The 18,457-nt window shown below is 31.4% G+C and overlaps 2 protein-coding genes across 2 annotated transcripts; both read right to left on the bottom strand.

Annotated features, from left to right (window-relative positions):
* Positions 1-890: 890 nt before the first annotated feature.
* LOC148933983 (protein RADIALIS-like 4) lies at positions 891-1,582 on the bottom strand. The gene is made up of 2 exons (XM_089063289.1): positions 1,264-1,582; positions 891-1,155 (listed from the first exon to the last, which is right to left on the bottom strand). The coding sequence occupies exon 1, from the start codon at positions 1,511-1,513 to the stop codon at positions 1,268-1,270; it is 246 nt and encodes an 81-aa protein (XP_088919415.1). The 5' UTR covers positions 1,514-1,582; the 3' UTR covers positions 891-1,155; positions 1,264-1,267.
* An 8,571-nt stretch (positions 1,583-10,153) lies between these two features.
* On the bottom strand, positions 10,154-11,207 carry LOC148933982 (protein RADIALIS-like 3). Its single transcript, XM_089063137.1, has 2 exons — positions 10,938-11,207; positions 10,154-10,351 (listed from the first exon to the last, which is right to left on the bottom strand). The coding sequence occupies exons 1-2, from the start codon at positions 11,153-11,155 to the stop codon at positions 10,324-10,326; spliced, it is 246 nt and encodes an 81-aa protein (XP_088919263.1). The 5' UTR covers positions 11,156-11,207; the 3' UTR covers positions 10,154-10,323.
* Positions 11,208-18,457: the final 7,250 nt, after the last annotated feature.

Below are 18,457 nucleotides of genomic sequence, written 5' to 3'. Positions count from 1 at the left end.
AGATAAAAGGGGAAGAGATAAAAGTGGAAGAGAGAAATTAATCTGCGCCAACATAAATGAGTTGTTAAAAGAAAAATATAAAAATGTTCAGCATGGCTTGGAGGGCATTTTACTCTGAAAAAAATGAAAAAACTACAAAATGACAAAAAACCTGCAAACAACAAAATCCAGGGACCTCAAATAATATTTTTAAAGTCTAGAGAGTCTTAGACAGACAACAAACTCCTGGGACCATTTTTATAGTTCATTGTAAATTTAATTGAAATTAATCCAATAGGTAAGATTCATATTTAAATTTGTGTTTTCCTTCGTATGCTTGGTCATTATCGAGAGCAATCCAGGATGATGTAATATTGATGAAATTGAATTAAATGTAGTATCACTTATAAATGTAGCTAATTGTCCGAATTTATTAAATATACTACTACTCGATTAATCTAGAACTTAATTTGATTAATACAAATGTGATAACCTTTTAAGGGTAACCATTTAATTAGAATAAAACCAAGTTCAACAATCTAATATGATGGTCACCGTGAACCATACTGCATTATTTTCTACAATTGTGAAATGGGCCTTGACATAAATCCAATATCAGTCCATATCATTTTCTGTGAATAAACCTTTACAACAATTATCTTCTTCACACTTTGCCAAATGGAGTCAGCTTTTGCAAATTCAATATCTTTTTGTTGAATATCCATAATCCAAGGTTATTGGAACAAGTGTCGGGAGATGATTTTTTGAGTGGGATGTGTTAGCAAGGGAGCATTCCAGAACTACTATTTTGTGTCGTTTATTGCTATTACTGTCATACTAAAAGTATTAAGCGAGAAATATATTTATATTTGTGTTTACTCCAAATATGGCAACTTTAAGGAATAATTAAGTTGACAAAGATCAAGTCATTTTTAATTGAAACAACAAGATGCATATTTTCGTACATCCACTATACTGTTATGTCGGAGAATAAAATCGCTTTAATGATCACATTTGAACTCCACTTTTCTCCACAACATGAACTACTAATCTACATCTTCAATTCCATCAAAACTAGTACTAACAAGTAATTGATTCATCATACTCATACAGCCCCCAATCACATATATACACTAAATAAACCTTATGCATCTGCGCCAATATTCTTGATAAATCCTGTTAAACAAAAATAAAATTGATGTAGGGTTAAAAGCAGTGTCATAATTGTGTTTTGCAGTGTATCAATTTTACGTTAAAATTCGTATCAATTTTTTGTGAGTGTACCTTATTATCGGCCGTTGCGGGCAGCCCGGTAGTTGGGGATGGGCACTTGATCGGTCTCGATGTTGTTGATGTCCCTCTCTAGGGCCTCGTAGTGGCGCCGCACTTCCTCGGCGGATTTCCCGCCCCCGACTGCTCGGGCGATGTTGTGCCAGCGGTCGGGGGTGTCCCTGTCGTACTTGGCTAGAGCCGCCTCGAATTGCTTGTTTTGCTTGCTACTCCATGATGAGGATGTCATTGAGCTCGATGCCATATCAGAGAAATTAATAGAGAGAAGAATGTGTGTATTGTGTGTGGAATGTGTGGGGTGTGATGTGAGAGATTTTGTGAGGGGCGAGTTTAAATACCCAAAAAAGGTGATTCTTTGGAACAAGTTGAGGAATATATTTTCATTATCTTTGATTTTCTTCTTTATTATATCTCTATCAGTTGAAATGGTTTGGGGAATATGTGATTCGCATGCTCAAAGGTCGGAAACACCAACTAATTTGAGACCACAAAGGGATGTGACCAAGTGATGAATTATTGGGGGGAATGGCATAGACCATTTCGTCCCCTAATCCCAGGACTACAACATGACCATTTATTACTTGCAATTTTGGAGTAACATTTCTCAGACCCAATATGGGCATTGAGGGTGGGCTGCTTGTAGATTCGTGAGCAACTAATTTCCCCTTAGCGGGCTGCTGAGTACCTGATTTATATCCTTCTAGATGCCTTGTTGTACCGAGATGTGACGACCTGGGGTTGGAGATTCAGCCCTTTTCCTATATGCTTGTAGAAATATGTAGTACATGAAGAAATTCTATTAAATAAATACTCTTTTCAATGTAGCAATTCATGTACGGAGTACGATTTTTTTTATAAAAAAATACTACTATTTGATTTTGTTCGATAAAAATTGAGAGTGTGGAATTAAAAATTGAGCCATCAATTCCAAATTGGAAGTCTTTGATTTTTAACTTAGAATTCCAAATATGGACCAGACAACATGCCAATTGGGGGCGGAACTGATCAAACCAACATGCGCGACCCAATTTTTAAACACATATTTAAATTAATTAGACTAATAATCCCTCCGTCCGTCAAAGTTTGTCCCATTTTTCTCATTTTCGTCCATCCCACAAAATTTGTCTAGTTTCACTTTTTACCATTTTTGGTAGATGACCTTATATTCCACTAACTCATTCTTACTCACATTTTATTATAAAACTAAGAGTAAATGTCAAAATTGGTCCTAAACATATAGCCAGAATACCAATTTGGTCCGAAACATTCACTTTTTGAAAATCGAGTCCAAAACATTTGTAATCGTTATCGAAGTGGTTCTAAACATTTGACATCGTTGTCAAAGTGGTCTTTTTCCGTCAAAAACTAACGGTCAACGCCTAATTAATGATTTTTTAAACTTAATTAATATACTAATGCATAATTAATTAAACAAAATTAAATATAAAATTAGCTAATAAATTCCAAAATCGACTATTTATCCCTCTTTTTCCTTCTCTTCCATCTCTCCTTCGTTCTTCCTAAATCGGAATCTCTCTCTTCTTCTCTCCGGCGCTCAACGTCGTCGCGTCTTTCTCTCTCTGCTCGCTCTTCCACAAATCATCGTCATCGTGTGTTTCTCTGCATTGCTGCTGTCCGAGATCAAAATCGTCGTAGTCCACCATTGTTGTCGCCGTCTATTGCTGGAAGAGAAGGAAAAAGAGAGAGAAATAGTCGATTTTGGAATTTTTTAGCATTTTATTAATTTTGTGTAATTAATTATGCATTAGTATATTACTCCCCCTATCCCTGAAAATTTATCACTTATTTCCTTTTTCGTTCATTCCTAAAAATTTGTCACCTTTCACTTTTACCATTTGTGGTAGTGGACCCTACATTCCACTAATTCATTCTCACTCACATTTTATTTTAAAACTAATATATAAAAGTAGGATCCACGTGCCACTAACTTTTTCAAACCACTTTCTACTATATTTCTTAAAACTCGTGTCGAGTCAAATGGTGACAAATTTTGGGGGATGGAGGGAATTAAGTTAAAAAATCATTAATTAGGCGTTGACCGTTAGTTTTTTACGGAAAATGACCACTTCGACAACGATGTCAAATGTTTAGGATCACTTCGTTAACGGTTTCAAATGTTTTGGACCCGATTTTTAAAAAGTGAATGTTTTGGACCAAATTGGTATTATGGCTATATGTTTAGGACCAATTTTGACTTTTACTCTAAAACTAATAATATAAAATTAGCTCTCACATTCGACTAATTTTTTAACTTATTTTTCATTACATTTTTTAAAATTCGTGTCCGATCAAAGTGAGACAATCTTTGTGGGACGGGGGAGGATAACCTATGCTATAAATATTCTTCTAACAATAGGCAATTCTTCCAATTTTATACTCTGATTCGACGTCACGTAGGTTTGAATGTGTGGCGGTTAAAAAAAGCGGCTGACTTAACTGGCGCGACATTGAAAATATTAGAAATTGTCAAATTGAGAAATAAATTCTTGTATTTGACATTATCAAGATGTAAAAACAACATTATTGCGGCTTATCGAAAAGTAAAATTAAAATTTCAAAACTAAAAACTAACCAATTATATCCTCATTGCATTCTTCGTATTCCTCAACTTATACTACTACTACATAATGGTTAAATTTTGGTAGTAATTTCTAACAAATATTGGCTTAATTTATACAGATAAGGTGACTTTTATATGAATTCTTGAAAAGTTGTTTTTCTGTCTTTTTTCACAATATATCATCATCATCATCATGTGCAAGTGGATATTAATTCGGAATTCTAACCAGCTAGTGGGATTAGATCCCTCGAATATGAAGCCCCTACTTGTTAAATTTAAATGCACGGATATTCTTAATTTACTTTAATTTGTGGGGTTATGAATGATGCTTTGGCTAGCCACAATTTTATATTTCAATGTTTCAACTTTTTTTAGATTCATAATGTCCGACAAGTTGCAGTTCTATTTAATTAATCTCTACATGTATAGAGCAATGTATTTAAGTCCAAACAAATGTCAGGTATGTGCTTAAAATCCATTGAGATATAGTATATAATTAGATAAAAGTCTTAAGAGTTCAATTCTAACTAAAGAAATATTAGAAACAAAAATAATAATGTAAATGGAAGACTTCCATTGATTTTAGTTTGAATATAAATTCCAAATTATAGTTCACCACTTGATTGGAATCAATTTTCCAGCTAGATCTTTATTTCACAATCACTCTATTTTAAAAGAATCAATTCGTAATCGTACTAAATCTTTTCGACCAACAATATTGCTTTTTAAAACGATGGAATGGGAATGGTACATGATCACATGCAATTATATATTCCCACTTCTTTTCGAAAGAAATTTGACCGAATCCACCACATCATCTTAAAAATAAAAATCACGGGGAGTGATCAATTGCTAATTATTTATTATTTAATTGATAATTATAATTAATTTAAGATCATAGAATTTTAGAAAATTTGTGATTTATAATTTGTCGCGTGTAATTTTCGTTTATTAATTAAATTGAAAAGGATAAAAAAACTATCAAATTGGGGTTTTGGATGAAAATGTCAATATAGTGTTACGTAAATATCAGCACAATGATTTGAGATAGTCAACACAATGCTTTGAGAATGTTAACACATTGCTTATATTGATATTCTACTTGTATTATATTGACATATTTTATATATTGTTGAAGCTTTACGAAAAAATTAAAAAAAATTGAATTTTATTTTTCAAATTTTGACGTCGGAACATATGCAAGTGAGATTTCGTTAGAATCCTTACGAAATTATCTTTAATTTGATATATGTTGTGCGAAAAAATAATTTAAAAATCGAGAAAGCTATATGCGTTTTAAAGTTATGGGATATTTTTCAAAAGTTAGTTACAACTAATTTGATGTAAATTGACCTTAATACCTTTATTGACGTTTTTCGTTAATCATATTGATATTTCGGATTGATAATCTAGACCATTAATTTGAATATCTAATGACTATTATTTAATTGTAGTTAGCAATTAATTATTAAGTTAGCAATATAACACCCCTCGTGGGCATATATATAATATCCTTATAACTAATTGGATCAAAGTTTGTGAAGTCAGAGATCAATATCCTCTAAATAATTATGATAGCGTTAAAAAAAATATTTTTTAAAAATGGATTTGGTTTTTATTCATTTATCTTAATAACAATTTCTTGGGCAAAAACGTGCAATTCCGTAGTTTTTTCATGTTATAAAAATATTCTAAATCGTCAATAAATTCCGAGTGTTTAAACTCATCAGGTGTTAGTCATCATATGATTTTGCTTTTTTTTGCAGTGTTGATGAAATACCCAAATAAGGGGTGTGAAATTTATGGTTGAGAATTAGAGAATGGAGTGTTCTAGAATTAATATTTAAGGTTTTAGAAGTGGGCTGGAATCTAATAGTATTATGTCCAAAAAGTTTTTGATATGATTGTGCATGTGTGTAAGATATTATTAGCTTCCAAGTTCAAATGAATAATAGCTGGAGTATTAGTTTGTTAAGAAAAAAAATATTTATTTTCTTAATTTTGATTTCTTTTTAAAAATCTGTTTGTTTGTTGACAAATTTATTCATCCTTCTCATTAACAAACAAAAACATGAAATGGTTCAAATTAATGAAATGCCAACCAAAACAGGTGAAAGAGTATTGAAATTGAATCCTATACCTATTTAATTTTCTATTCAGATAAATTTTTGTGATTATATAAACTATGATAATGTTTAATTTCCACGAAAAATAGTACTAACTACTAAGATAGTAATCCCTCCGTTCCATAGTAATAGAGTCATTTTGTCATTTTAGTACGTTCCATAGTTATAGAGTCATTTCTTTTTTTGGTAAAAGTCAACACATTTTTCCACACCTACTTTACTCTCTCTTACTTTTTCCTCTCTTCATCTCTTTACCTTTTTCATTTTCCAATTTAGACTCCCTTTACTTAACTCACCTAACAAAATTTTTCTTAATCTCTGTACCGAAAAGAAATGTCTTCATTACTATGGAACGGAGGAAATATAATCTAGTATTGAGTTGTGGGGTTATTTTAATTGAAGAGGGTTAACTATGACTAATTATCACGTGATTATCCATCTAAAATTGTATTGTGAAATTTAATTTTATCAACCAAATATATTTAGGATATAATGTTGCAAACTGAAAGGCTCTTATATATAAAAATCAATTTAGTTCACAGATCTTATTAGATGGACGACCAAAGATTGATTTTCTTACTAGATTATGCATTGTGCACAGAATAATGTATTCTTTATCATTATTTTTATCCACTAAATAAATAACGTGCTGTTAATAATTAATGGAGTATATTATTTAAGTTGTTTTTTTACCAATCCATTTCATTAATATAGGGATATATAGAGATAGATGAGCGATAATATTTTGTGAACACCTTTCAGGTCTCTATTCACGTTTGTCGTTGTGTTTTATGTTTTAAACATTTATTTTGATTTTAATATCACATAAATTAATATTGGTATTATTTATATTTATATAGTACTCCCTCCGTCCCGGCTAAGATGACACATTGCTTAGCCGGCACGGGGTTTTAGGAGTTATTGGTTAAAGTGTTTAATTGGAGAGAGAGAAGGTGGGTGTAAGTATTAAAGTAGAGAGATAAAGAAAGATGGATATTTTAATAGGAGTGAGAAAAAGTGGTTGAGTGTATTAATTGGAGAGAGAAAATTACCAAAAAAGGAAATGTGTCATCTTAGTTGGGACAAACTAAAAAGGAAAACGTGTCATCTTAAGCGGGACGGAGGGAGTAGTATGTTTAAAATTTAAAGCTCAATTTATTTTTTTCCCTCAACTTCAAATAATAATAAAAAAAATTTCTATATCAGTTTATATAATTTAAATTATTTTATGAAATGAAATTAATAATATCAATAACAATTTAGACAAAATATTTAAATTGTTTACACAAAATGTATAAAAAAAGAATAAACTATGCTCGCAAATAGTGGTTATGTCAGTTGACTAGGGAGTAGGGGCCCGTTTTATTGGATAATTAATATTCATAATGCTGCAGGAATCTGAATCAAAAACGTGCAGCCATTTGATATCTTAGAATCCTTATCATTTTTTTCCATGTTGTCTCTGAGTGAAAGTATCACTAAAAGGTTTTTTATATTTTTTGTGCTAATTAACCTTTTCTTCTATCACAAAAGCCAAGTTCTATTTAGGTATACGTGTCTAATATCTTGCTAATTTAGCATACTTATCTATAGTTGCATCATTAAAAAAAACATTAAGGATATTTTTAATACAATTAAGGGCGCTAATCTGTATTTCTAAATATACCACCAATACTAAAATTAAAGGACGCAAATGAAAGCATCTTAAAACAAAAGATTAACTTAATTTGACAAAAATGGACAAATCACGTAAATTAAAGTTTTTGAGAAAATGAGAGAGGGATTCTCGATCGATGTAGTTTTTTAGTAAACCTTTTATTTCTTGTTTCTGACGATGCAAATCTCTGAATAAAACCCACTCCAATATATAAGATCCTTCAAATTACAAATTATAAAAATGAAGAAACTGAATCTCTTTTTTTTTTAAAAAAAAAAAAAAAAAAGAGGTACTAGCTAGTAAATAGACAATAGACAATGACGTCGAAGACTTCTATGGAAATAGTAAAATTCGTAACCACTAATAATATATCGGTCCAATCATGAAAAGCTTGAGGTAAGAATCTAGGATTAATAATAGTTGTATTTGAGAGAGACATATCAAAAAATATGTGAATCACCAATGAAAAGTTTTGGGCCCTTTTAGGGGGAAGTTGGAGATGAAATGTTCCAAAAGATAAGGAGATAGACTCTGATGTGTATGCACAAATTTTATGCAGACAAAAATATGCTCACCAGATTTGACATTAGCTTGGCATCATATCACTCCACGGGTTGGTTGTCTGTCACAAATTCTGGGCATATAATTATTTGTTGGCTAATTGCCGGTGAATTCCCATATTATATGATCTTTTCTATATACCTCATTTATTCCTAATCAATAGTCGTCTATACAACGAACAAATCTGTCTTACATTTTTAATAACATGATCCACCACTTTTTCTCACTCATATTTAGACATCTTCCTAATATCTATTTCTCTCTTACTTTACTAATTTTACATTAAAAATACGTGGCTGATACAAGCATATCTCTCGTATCTCAATTATTATTTTATAGTCGTATGTTTCTCGTATTTTCTTAGATATTACTCTCTTTGTCTCATTCAAGATGCTCACCTTTCCATCTTAGTTTGACCCGTCCCATTTAAAAATATAATTTAGATAAAAAAAATGACAAATCTAGCTTTCTCTTAATCCAATATAAAAAAAAATTAAACAAACAAGCAGCATACATAGAGCATTATCCATCATTTCTAATCACCAAAGATTAATGGTCGCATTCCAACGGAAAATGATAAGTTTATATATTAAACTCAAAGTGCCTCTGCCCATGAGAAAAATATGGACCACATCAAACATAGTAACATAGACCATATGTAGTGGACGTCACCTTCCAAACATAAACGGGTTTTGATAAAACTAAGCATAAAAAACAAAGCGAAACCCCTAAACTACAACATTAAGCGCTTTACTAAAACTTATAAGTGTCTTATGCTTTGTCAGTCGGCAGTACGTACTTATGAGTTGGAAAGCAAATATGAGTTAGGAAATTTATTAAGTCATCTCTAACATCGAGATATCGTCATATTTGCGTAATTTCCCTAATCAGTACTGCCCTTAGAAGAAGTTATAGGTTTGAATGATATAAATCACACTACAATAGACTTACTCCCGCATCTCAAAAATTTTGTCACACTTTGACTGTTTGACCGATCACAGATTGTAAGAAATATAATTGAAAAAGAGTTGAAAAACGTTAGTATAATGTGAGTCCTACTTTATATACTACCTCCGATTTTTAAAAATAGCTACTCTTTCCTTATTAGTCCGTTCCTTAAAAATAGCAACTTTCAAACTTTCCATTTTAGAAAATTTTTACACCCTTAATAAAGTGGACCCCATCATCCACTAACATTAATTTCATTATTTTTTTCTCTCCTCTCTCTTATTTTATCAATTTTTCTCTCCCTCTCTCTTACTTTACCTTCTCTCTCTCTTACTTTACCAATTTTTCTCCCCCTCTCTCTTACTTTACCAAATTGTGCATTAAAACTCGTGCCGTTTCAAATCTCCTTATTTTTAAAAAACGGAGGTAGTATTATTTTTATAATAAAATGTGAGTGCATTGAGTTAGTAGAATATAATGTCCATTACCAAAATTAGAAAAAAGTGAAATGTGAGAAATATTACTTCCAGTAACAACAATTTTGGACGCAAAAGAAAGCGGCCTAAATTTAGGACAAATTAACTTAATCTTTTGTTTTTTAGGACGCTTCCATGTGCGTCATCTAATTTTAATTGGGATACTAACAATAAGGACAATTTTTGAGGCGTTAGTGATGTATTTTGAAATACAAATAATCGTCCTTAATTGTATTAAAAAATGTCCTTAACGGTTTTTTTTAGTGGATTAATTTCTCCAATAAACACAATTCACTACTCCGTATTTTGGTATGTCCCACAAACTAGGGCATATATACTTATTTCTTTGTTATTTTTGTCAAAATTTTAAAACCGTGTCACGTTCTAATGTGCACTATTTTAGAGGGCGAATAAAGTTACTACTCCGTATTATATATTGCAATGCATGCCAATGATATGTTAGCGGAAAAGGAATCTCAACTTGAAATAAAAAGTACCTTTGTAATAATAATAGTAATTAAAAAAGGCTCAATCATCTAATAATAGACTTCCATTAATAATATTGAACAATTGACATGCATGCACGATAATACAACAATAGTTTAGCCACGAGGCAATGGAGATATATCTATATATCACATAAGTCTCAGCAACTTCAAATGTTGTTTAATTTTCATAATGTACTCTGAAGATAATTTGATAACATCACTGTAATTTGAGATTCTTGAGAAACCTGTACATACGTTAAGACATAATTAGTTTAATAAAAAATGATGTATTGTATGATTTGGATGGATTAAATAAAAGCAGATTTACATGCAATAATCATGATTAATTTTCCCTTTTTGGATGAATGGTAGACAAGTTTGTCTTATGCCTAGGTTTCGGCGCTTAGGGTCGGTTAATAATAATGTCGCATCACGTGGCTTTCCTTAATTGGCATGGTTAACACAAATAATACCAGTTTTCGATTATGAGAATGGCACCTAATTTAATTAATTATAGCTGCAAAGCATGTGCCAAGATCTAAATTAAACCAAGTTATATTATATAAACATATCCTTGCTCCCTAATAATACGGATTGATTATATCAAAGCAATATAGAATATTGCAACAATGTTTATGACCTCTCTTGCATTATTGTACTACTATTTCAGAATAATGTTTAATCTTTATGAAGTATTGAATAAATATAGTAATTCATGACCTCAACTTTATAAGTCTTCTTAATTTTGTTTTGAATTACTATAGTAACATTTTAAGGAAATTGAAAGTTGAGATTAATTATGATGTAAATTGAAAAGGAAAATGTAGGTACCTGTGGTCGTTGTAGTTAGGGATGGGGACTTGATCGTTTTCGATCTTGTTGATGTCCTTCTCAAGGGCTTCGTAGTGGCGCCTGACTTCATCTGCTGATTTTCCGGTGACGGCTTTGGCAATGTTGTGCCAGCGGTCGGGTGTGTCCTTGTAGTACTTGGCCAGAGCGTTCTCGAATTGCTCGTTCTGCTTCCGTGTCCACGAAGGCGAAGATGCCATCCTTGCAGTTTATGACAAAGAGATATGTGTTTGTGTGTGTGCGTGTGTGTGTGTTTTTGTTTGTGAAATATTTGGTTACACCACCACGTATTTATATACACAACAAAAGGTGATGACGATAAGCAAGTGGACTTATTATTATTAGTATTATTATTAGCTACCAAGTGTGTGTGTGCGGCAAAACATCTCTTTGGGTACGTACCAAATTAGGCATATGGCAAGACCCTAAAGATTGCTTGTGCTTTTGTTGGAATACTTGTATGTTTCACCATTTCTAGGTACTTAACTTTTTAGAATTAGTCTTACTTCTTTTGGGGAAGCCAAAAACGTTTTTAATCATGCAATGCCAAACGATTAGAATATTTTGGAGGGTAAACTATTATCAACTGCAAATTGCAATAACTCAACATCGATCATTGATGCTTCAATTATTGAAATTTTTGTAGTAAAATATATAGTCAAGGCCATGATTATTTAAATTACGCCTTTGTGTCTTTCTTTTGTGGCCCAAATATCTCACAAACACTACTAAATCAAACCTTCAATTATGAAGATATACACTCTTGGAGTTGGTAAATGTATGGCTCGGTTCTCTACTTTGAACATATCACAATTAATTTATTCATAATTTCTGATCCAAAATGATCTGCAATTAATTAATCATTTTATTGCCATGGTTGTAGCATATGCAATTTCCATGCTCCAAGGGTTAGTACTGAAAGTGGTGAAGCGATCATTATTTTGGATGAATTCTTGAAAAGTCATTTTCTTGTCTTTTATGAAATGGTGATTGAGCAAGTTGGGATTTCTAACCAAATTAATTTAAAGGTGGTGGTGTAGGATTAGATCCTCGAATCTCAGACCCCTACTTGCTACTTTGATGCGCCAAAATATCATCTCTCATTAGTCATTAACTAAAATATATTCTTCAAATTTCTCAGTAATATTATTCAAATTTTCGGTTGATTCTTCTTCACTAGTAGTATATGGTTGATATCTCAGCATGCAGCTTTACATTTCTACATATAAGAAGAGGTTTTGAGAATTCGAGTTCATAGAGTAGAATGAGGAAGACTGATTAATCTAAATAGTAGTAGGACTAGTAGTTTATTAATCTTCGCAATAATAAATTAATAAGCTACCAGTGTTTGTCCAATTCTCAATTATAGCCAAAATTGGACTTCAAAACTTTTTCTATTAAAGGTATTTCGATACATAAACGTATCTTAAAATGATAATTTGCGAATCTATCAGTTGCTAGTATCGAGAATGGGCCACTCACCTCTTCAAAGGCCTTATAAGGGGGATGGTTATCCACACTTCTATAGATTAGATTGGATCTTTACCAAGTCGACGTGGGACAGAATTTTAGAGAGTTTAACACCCTCCCCCCCTCACGTTAGGGCCGGAAATGACATCGGTCTTCCATCACGTGGATAGGCAATGCAAAAGAGTAGAGAACCATCATCGATGTGGGCCGGAAAGGACATCGGTCTTCCACTCATGAGGTAGATAAGAGATAAAGAGATAACCATAATCGACTTGGGCCCGCTCTGACACCATATTAGAAATGAGCCACTCACCTCTTATAAGGTCTTTTAAGGGGTGAGTGGCTCATTTCTGATATGGTATCAGAGCGGGCCCAAGTCGATGATGGAGTTTATTTTTTCTTTATCTCTTCTCTTGTCTACCCACGTGATGGAAGTTCGATGTGTCATTCCGGGCCACACGTGAGGGGGCGTGTTAAAATTCTAATATCTTGTCTCACATAGGCTTGGTGATGATCCTATCTCTTCTATATAAGTATGGATAACCCTCTTCTTATAAGGCCTTTTAAAAGGTTCTATATAAGTATGGATAACCCTCCCCTTATAAGGCCTTTTAAGAGATGAGTGTCTCATTTCTAATAATTAGTCCAAAATATGTTAATGGCAACAAAAAAATATATCCGTTGCTTCAACAGATTTGTTTTGTGCCACAAACTCTTATGTTTGTACTTCTCATAATACGGAGTACTACACTTTTTTAGTTTTTTAGAGACCACAAACATAAAACAATACAAGGTTTAGAAATCAGTATGTATACAGTGTGGTGAATTAGTAGTATAATTAAGTTTTTCCTTTAGATTTGCTCATAAAAATTATTTGGTCCTATATATTAAGTTTGTTATATTTTGGTCCAAAACAATATGTTTTTGTCCAAAATTAACATTTTCCATTAAACTGAACCGTTATATGTGATTTGATCAAATTATTAACTGAATTGTAAATTTAATTAACCAATTAAACTACCTAAACCAATATTAAAATTTATAAAATATTTTCTTACCTATATCAAAATATATTAATATTCATAAAATATTTTAATACATAAAATAAAAATATTAAAATTTATAAAATATTTTTTACTTATAATAAAAATAAAATTGAATTAAAATTTATAAAATAATCAAAAATTTAATAAGTAATATTAAAATTTATAAAATATTTTTTTACCTACAATAAAATAAAATAAAAATTTATAAAATATTCAATAATTATATTTTATTATAGGTAAAAAAAATATTTATAAATTTTAAATTAGGTTAATCTGATTAATTAGATTCATCATTAAGTCACTAATTTGGTCGAATCACCTTTGACAGTTAAGTTTAACGCAAGGGATTAACTTTGGACAAAAATATTATTATTTGGGACCAAAAGGTAACAAACTTAATGTAAATGACCTAAAAGTTTTTTAGAGTAAATATAAATGACTAAATTTGGACTTTAATCTTAACTTGTATTGAAGACTGATAAATTTATGAATAGCGCTGTGCAAAAAATATTTAATATCAATATTGGACAATGATGGTCAAATCTAGGACTGATAATTTTTGACACGATATTATAACATGATGAATTGACTTGACACGATTGTCAAATTAATATACTACAACGAATTTGACAACTTTCACCTAGAGTAAAAACGTCAACTATTAATTTCCTATATTTGATAACGGCTGGATAAGTCTTGTTTCATTTGTCCAATTGGGCAATAATTTCACCTACAGTAATTCCATTTTGTTAGAATATATTGATACCCTATCGTACAAAATCTTCTCTTCGTCAGCGTTGCTTTAAATCGAAATTATTCCACTTCTTAATTATTGAAAAAAATGGATCCACCAGTTAGATCCTCAAAATTGTGAATCTAAGTACCCTACTTAGATCATGATTTTGGGACTAAACATATAACAATGTGTATGCCAGTTTTGGGATTCTATTTCCAAGCTTCAATTTTAACCTAATCTCCACTTCTAAGTAATTTGTGACGAAATTGACGAGTTTTAACCTATCTCCACTTCTACTAATTAAAGGGATATTGGCACTTAACTTTAAAAAAGTTGGGTTTTTTCCACAAACTTTGAAGTTGACACCTAATATCATAGAACTTTATCATGAGTGTTATTTCTCACCAATGAAAATATTGCGGCTATACTAATGGATCGAAGAACAATTTTGAAGGGTGTGCTTCAAGAAAAATTATATTCAAAGATTGAAAAACTTGAAACTCTCGAAATTGTTGTCGAGAAATTACGGAAAAAAAAATTCGTAAAATAAAATTATTTGTCTTAGTTTTTGCATTGGTGGAAAATAACATACACATGGTAAAGTTCGTGGAAAAAACCAACTTTTTTAAAGTTCCATGATATTAGGTGTCAATATCTTATAATTAAATTATACTAAGAGAAAAAATAAGTTTGTTAGTTAAGACTCATGTAGCATTTGACTATATATATACTATACTACTTTATCGTCGAAAATTACAAAGATAGACAACTCAATTCTCTTGATACTAAATATGTAAAAGTTTTGCATAGATTTCTAGCTTTTTCTCTATAAAACTATTATAGAATCTGCATCATATTATAGTGGCTTTTTTTCTGTAAAACTATTACAGAATCTGCATCAGATCAAAATGGATATTAATAGTTGTGAAAGCCACTGTAGAGTGTAGAGTACTAATTAATTATATATGGATTGATTTTAGAATTTAGAAACAATTTTGGAAAAGAAAATTAAAATAGATTACGAAAAAAAAATCGACAAGAGTTTCAAGACTGTAATTTGATTTCATCTTAAAAATCTTTCGAAATATTGAAAAATTCAAATCAATTTACGAAGATTCTTCAAATTGATTTTAATAGACCTAGCATTGAAAATTTGAAGGAAGCAACTGGGCTGCTTTATGTTTTAATTAGCCCACTAATATAAAGGAGCAGTTAAAGTGTTAAATTCAAAGAACGGGCCATTTTCTTCTCTATTGGGTTGCGAATTTTAACCAAGTGCTTTTATACAAATAATCAGTACGTATATAATTAATTTTGAAATTAATTTTAAATATAAATTCCGTATTATATCAAATAATTTATTAATAAGTAGCTTACTAAATTATGATTATATTTAATTTATTTATTAATTAAATTCATGAATTTAATTTATACAGTATTAATTTATAGTAATTAATACTCGTATAATACTATTATCCATATTTAATCAGAGGATAGGAATTTGATTTTATCTATGAAAAATTAATTATTTTTTCAATGTGATAAGTATATAATTAGATTCATGTTTATTTATTTAACTATACTAGTTACAGACACCGCTTTTATTGCTTTGTAGGCGGCGCACAATATATGTGGTCCCTATTTTATATCCAGGTAGGTGGCGCTCAATAATTTTTTGGAAATTTAATATTGATTATCAAATTTAAAAATTATCATCATAATTTTATAAGTCTTGCTTTTGAATTAAACTTGTTGTCCATCATAATTGTTTAATGCACCTAGCTTCTTCAATCAAGAGTTCTACGTCAATGCATTTTCTATAATCCACAAGGCCTAGTTCATAAGTGTATGGACGTCAAAGTGACCAAAATATAGACGCTTATTGATTGGATTAATAAATTAGGAATTGCAAAAAAGTTATTGCAATTGCCTTGGTGATATTATTATACTAGTGATCATTCGAAGCAAGGGTTACAATAATTAGACTTGGATTTTGGCATACGTCCTTCTAAATGTAGTTTAGAGTTTAGACTTGTTGTTGGAGGTGGCTTCAATAATTAATTAATTGGGTAATCTCGCTGGATTTATTAGGATATTAGTAATTTTTTGGTATAGTGCAATAAATAGGAGGTTCATGGGTGGATTCGGGCTATTTAACTCAGAAAATAACCTTAACTTTTTTATGTAACATGTAAGAGAACTTTTGAAAATTGTACTACACATTATCCAATCTGTGTTAGAGATGTGTTAAGACAACTGTAACAAATGACAATGGAAGTCGTTTAGGTAATTTCGATCATTATAAAATGTTATTTTCGAAGTGGATGGATATTATATGTATATAACGGAAAGTGGGTATTTTAATTTCTCTTCCATCATGTTGTATTAATGTTTCCTACATAAAAAATTGAAGTCCACCGTCACTTATTCCATACGTTATTAGTTGTAAATTGATTCAGATTAGAAAAATGTCGTAGAGACGTAATGTCTCCAAGCCATAGTGTCATAATGAGGTTAAAATAGTCATTTTATATTTTTATTTAAATTTATATTTTATACATATACCATAATACTCTTATGCATATAAAATATTTATTTATATTTAAGAATTAATTATTTATAAAAATTGTAAGTATATTTATGGAAGGCTTGATTTAAGCAAATATTGGGATTGTGATTTCTCCCTCCTCCACATTCCGTCGCCCACCTTTTTTTTCATACTCTAACTTCATTATTTCTCTCTCATCTCTACCATTTCTCTTTACAAAATTGATGCTGCAGATTTCATTCTTTTCTTTTTTCCATCTTTACCATATTTTGCATCTTTTGAATTCGGATTTCAATGGAGACATGGAATAGTAGTCTGAACTCAGTGGCGGGCACAGTAAGGAGGAAGGAAGGGCTTAAGCTCCTCCCAAAAACTTTTTTTTTGTGTTTTTTCCTACTTCAATTTTTTGAAAAAAAATCGCAAACACTCTTTAGCCCTTCCCAAGTTGATATTATTGAAGAGTAAATCATCAGAATTATGGTAGAAGGGGCTGAACTTTGGAATCAAAAAATTGCAGAGGTGAAATTACAGAGATAAAAATGGCTGCTTGTTTGAAGGAAGAAGAAGACGCTCTTTTTAAACAAAATTAATAATATAATATTATTTTAATGTAAAGAATATCTTTATTTGTGATTGGATATATTTAAAGTAAAAGATTGTAATTTGATATGAGTTTGGCTTTTATATTTAGGTAAAAGATATTAATTTGATATGATTATCTTTCCTTTTATATTAATTGATATATATTCATTTATTTAATTCAAAATAAGGGTATATTAGTTCATATAATAATTTGGATTATGGCAAAGTGACATAATACTCTTATAGTAGCTTGGAGACATTAGAGCATCCGCAACGCTGCCTCGTTGCGGACTCGATCTCGTCTCGACGAGACGAGACGGCATCGAGACAGCGTTGCGGCTCCCGTCTCGTCTCGACGAGACGAGATGTCTCGACGCCCGACGCGTCCCGGCGAGGCAAGTCTCGAGGTCGCGAGACACGCGCCCGACACCACGTGGCGCGCGCGGGCTGGTGGCGTGACGCCCACTCGCCGACCCGCGAGTGGGCGTCGGATTTATGACGTCATAATTCAATTTTTTTTTTAAAAAAAAATCAGATTTTTCAAAAATAAAAAATAAAAAATAAATAAAAAACGGTAATATTACCGTTGAACGGTAATATTTTTAATTTTTTTTTTTTTTTATATTCTATATATACTCTTCTCCATTCTCCATTTTACACACAAACACACATTTATTCTCTCATCTCTCTTTCTTTCCTCTCCAATCACTTCTATAAAATCATTCCTTTATTTTTTTCTTCTCCCAAATTTAATCAATTATGTATCCATTTGAGCAAATGCGTCGAATAATGGAAGAATCGCTAGAAGCAGATCGACGTAGGGAGGAGGAAGCCGCCGCAAGGTTGGAACGTGATTACTTCAGTCCGAACCCGGTGTGGGGAGATATCTACTTCCGTCGCCGTTTCCGTATGTCACGCCCGCTATTTTTGCATATGGCGAACACATTGGCGGCACGGGAAGAGTTCTTCAGAGAAGGGTTCGACGCTGTTGGCCGTCCTAGCCACACGACGCTCCAGAAATGTACTGCGGCGATCCGTCAGCTTGCTACTGGACAAACGGCGGATGCGTTCGACGAATACCTGCACGTCGGAGAATCCACTGGGCGACTTTGTTTGTTGA

The sequence above is a fragment of the Salvia hispanica genome, chromosome 1, assembly GCF_029641045.1.
Source record: "Salvia hispanica isolate PSC_SH4W2 chromosome 1, Shi_PSC_v1, whole genome shotgun sequence".
NCBI lineage: Eukaryota > Viridiplantae > Streptophyta > Magnoliopsida > Lamiales > Lamiaceae > Salvia > Salvia hispanica.
The sequence above is the reverse complement of the archived record's forward strand: the minus strand, read 5'-3'. Positions and strand labels throughout refer to the sequence as shown.

Bases quoted from the DNA above. Each gene is read 5' to 3' on its own strand.
- LOC148933983 (XM_089063289.1), bottom strand. From the start codon at position 1,513: ATGGCATCGAGCTCAATGACATCCTCATCATGGAGTAGCAAGCAAAAC.
- LOC148933982 (XM_089063137.1), bottom strand. From the start codon at position 11,155: ATGGCATCTTCGCCTTCGTGGACACGGAAGCAGAACGAGCAATTCGAG. The intron at 10,352-10,937 runs GTACCTACATTT...ACGTATGTACAG, and splicing joins CCTAACTACAACGACCACAG to GTTTCTCAAGAATCTCAAAT.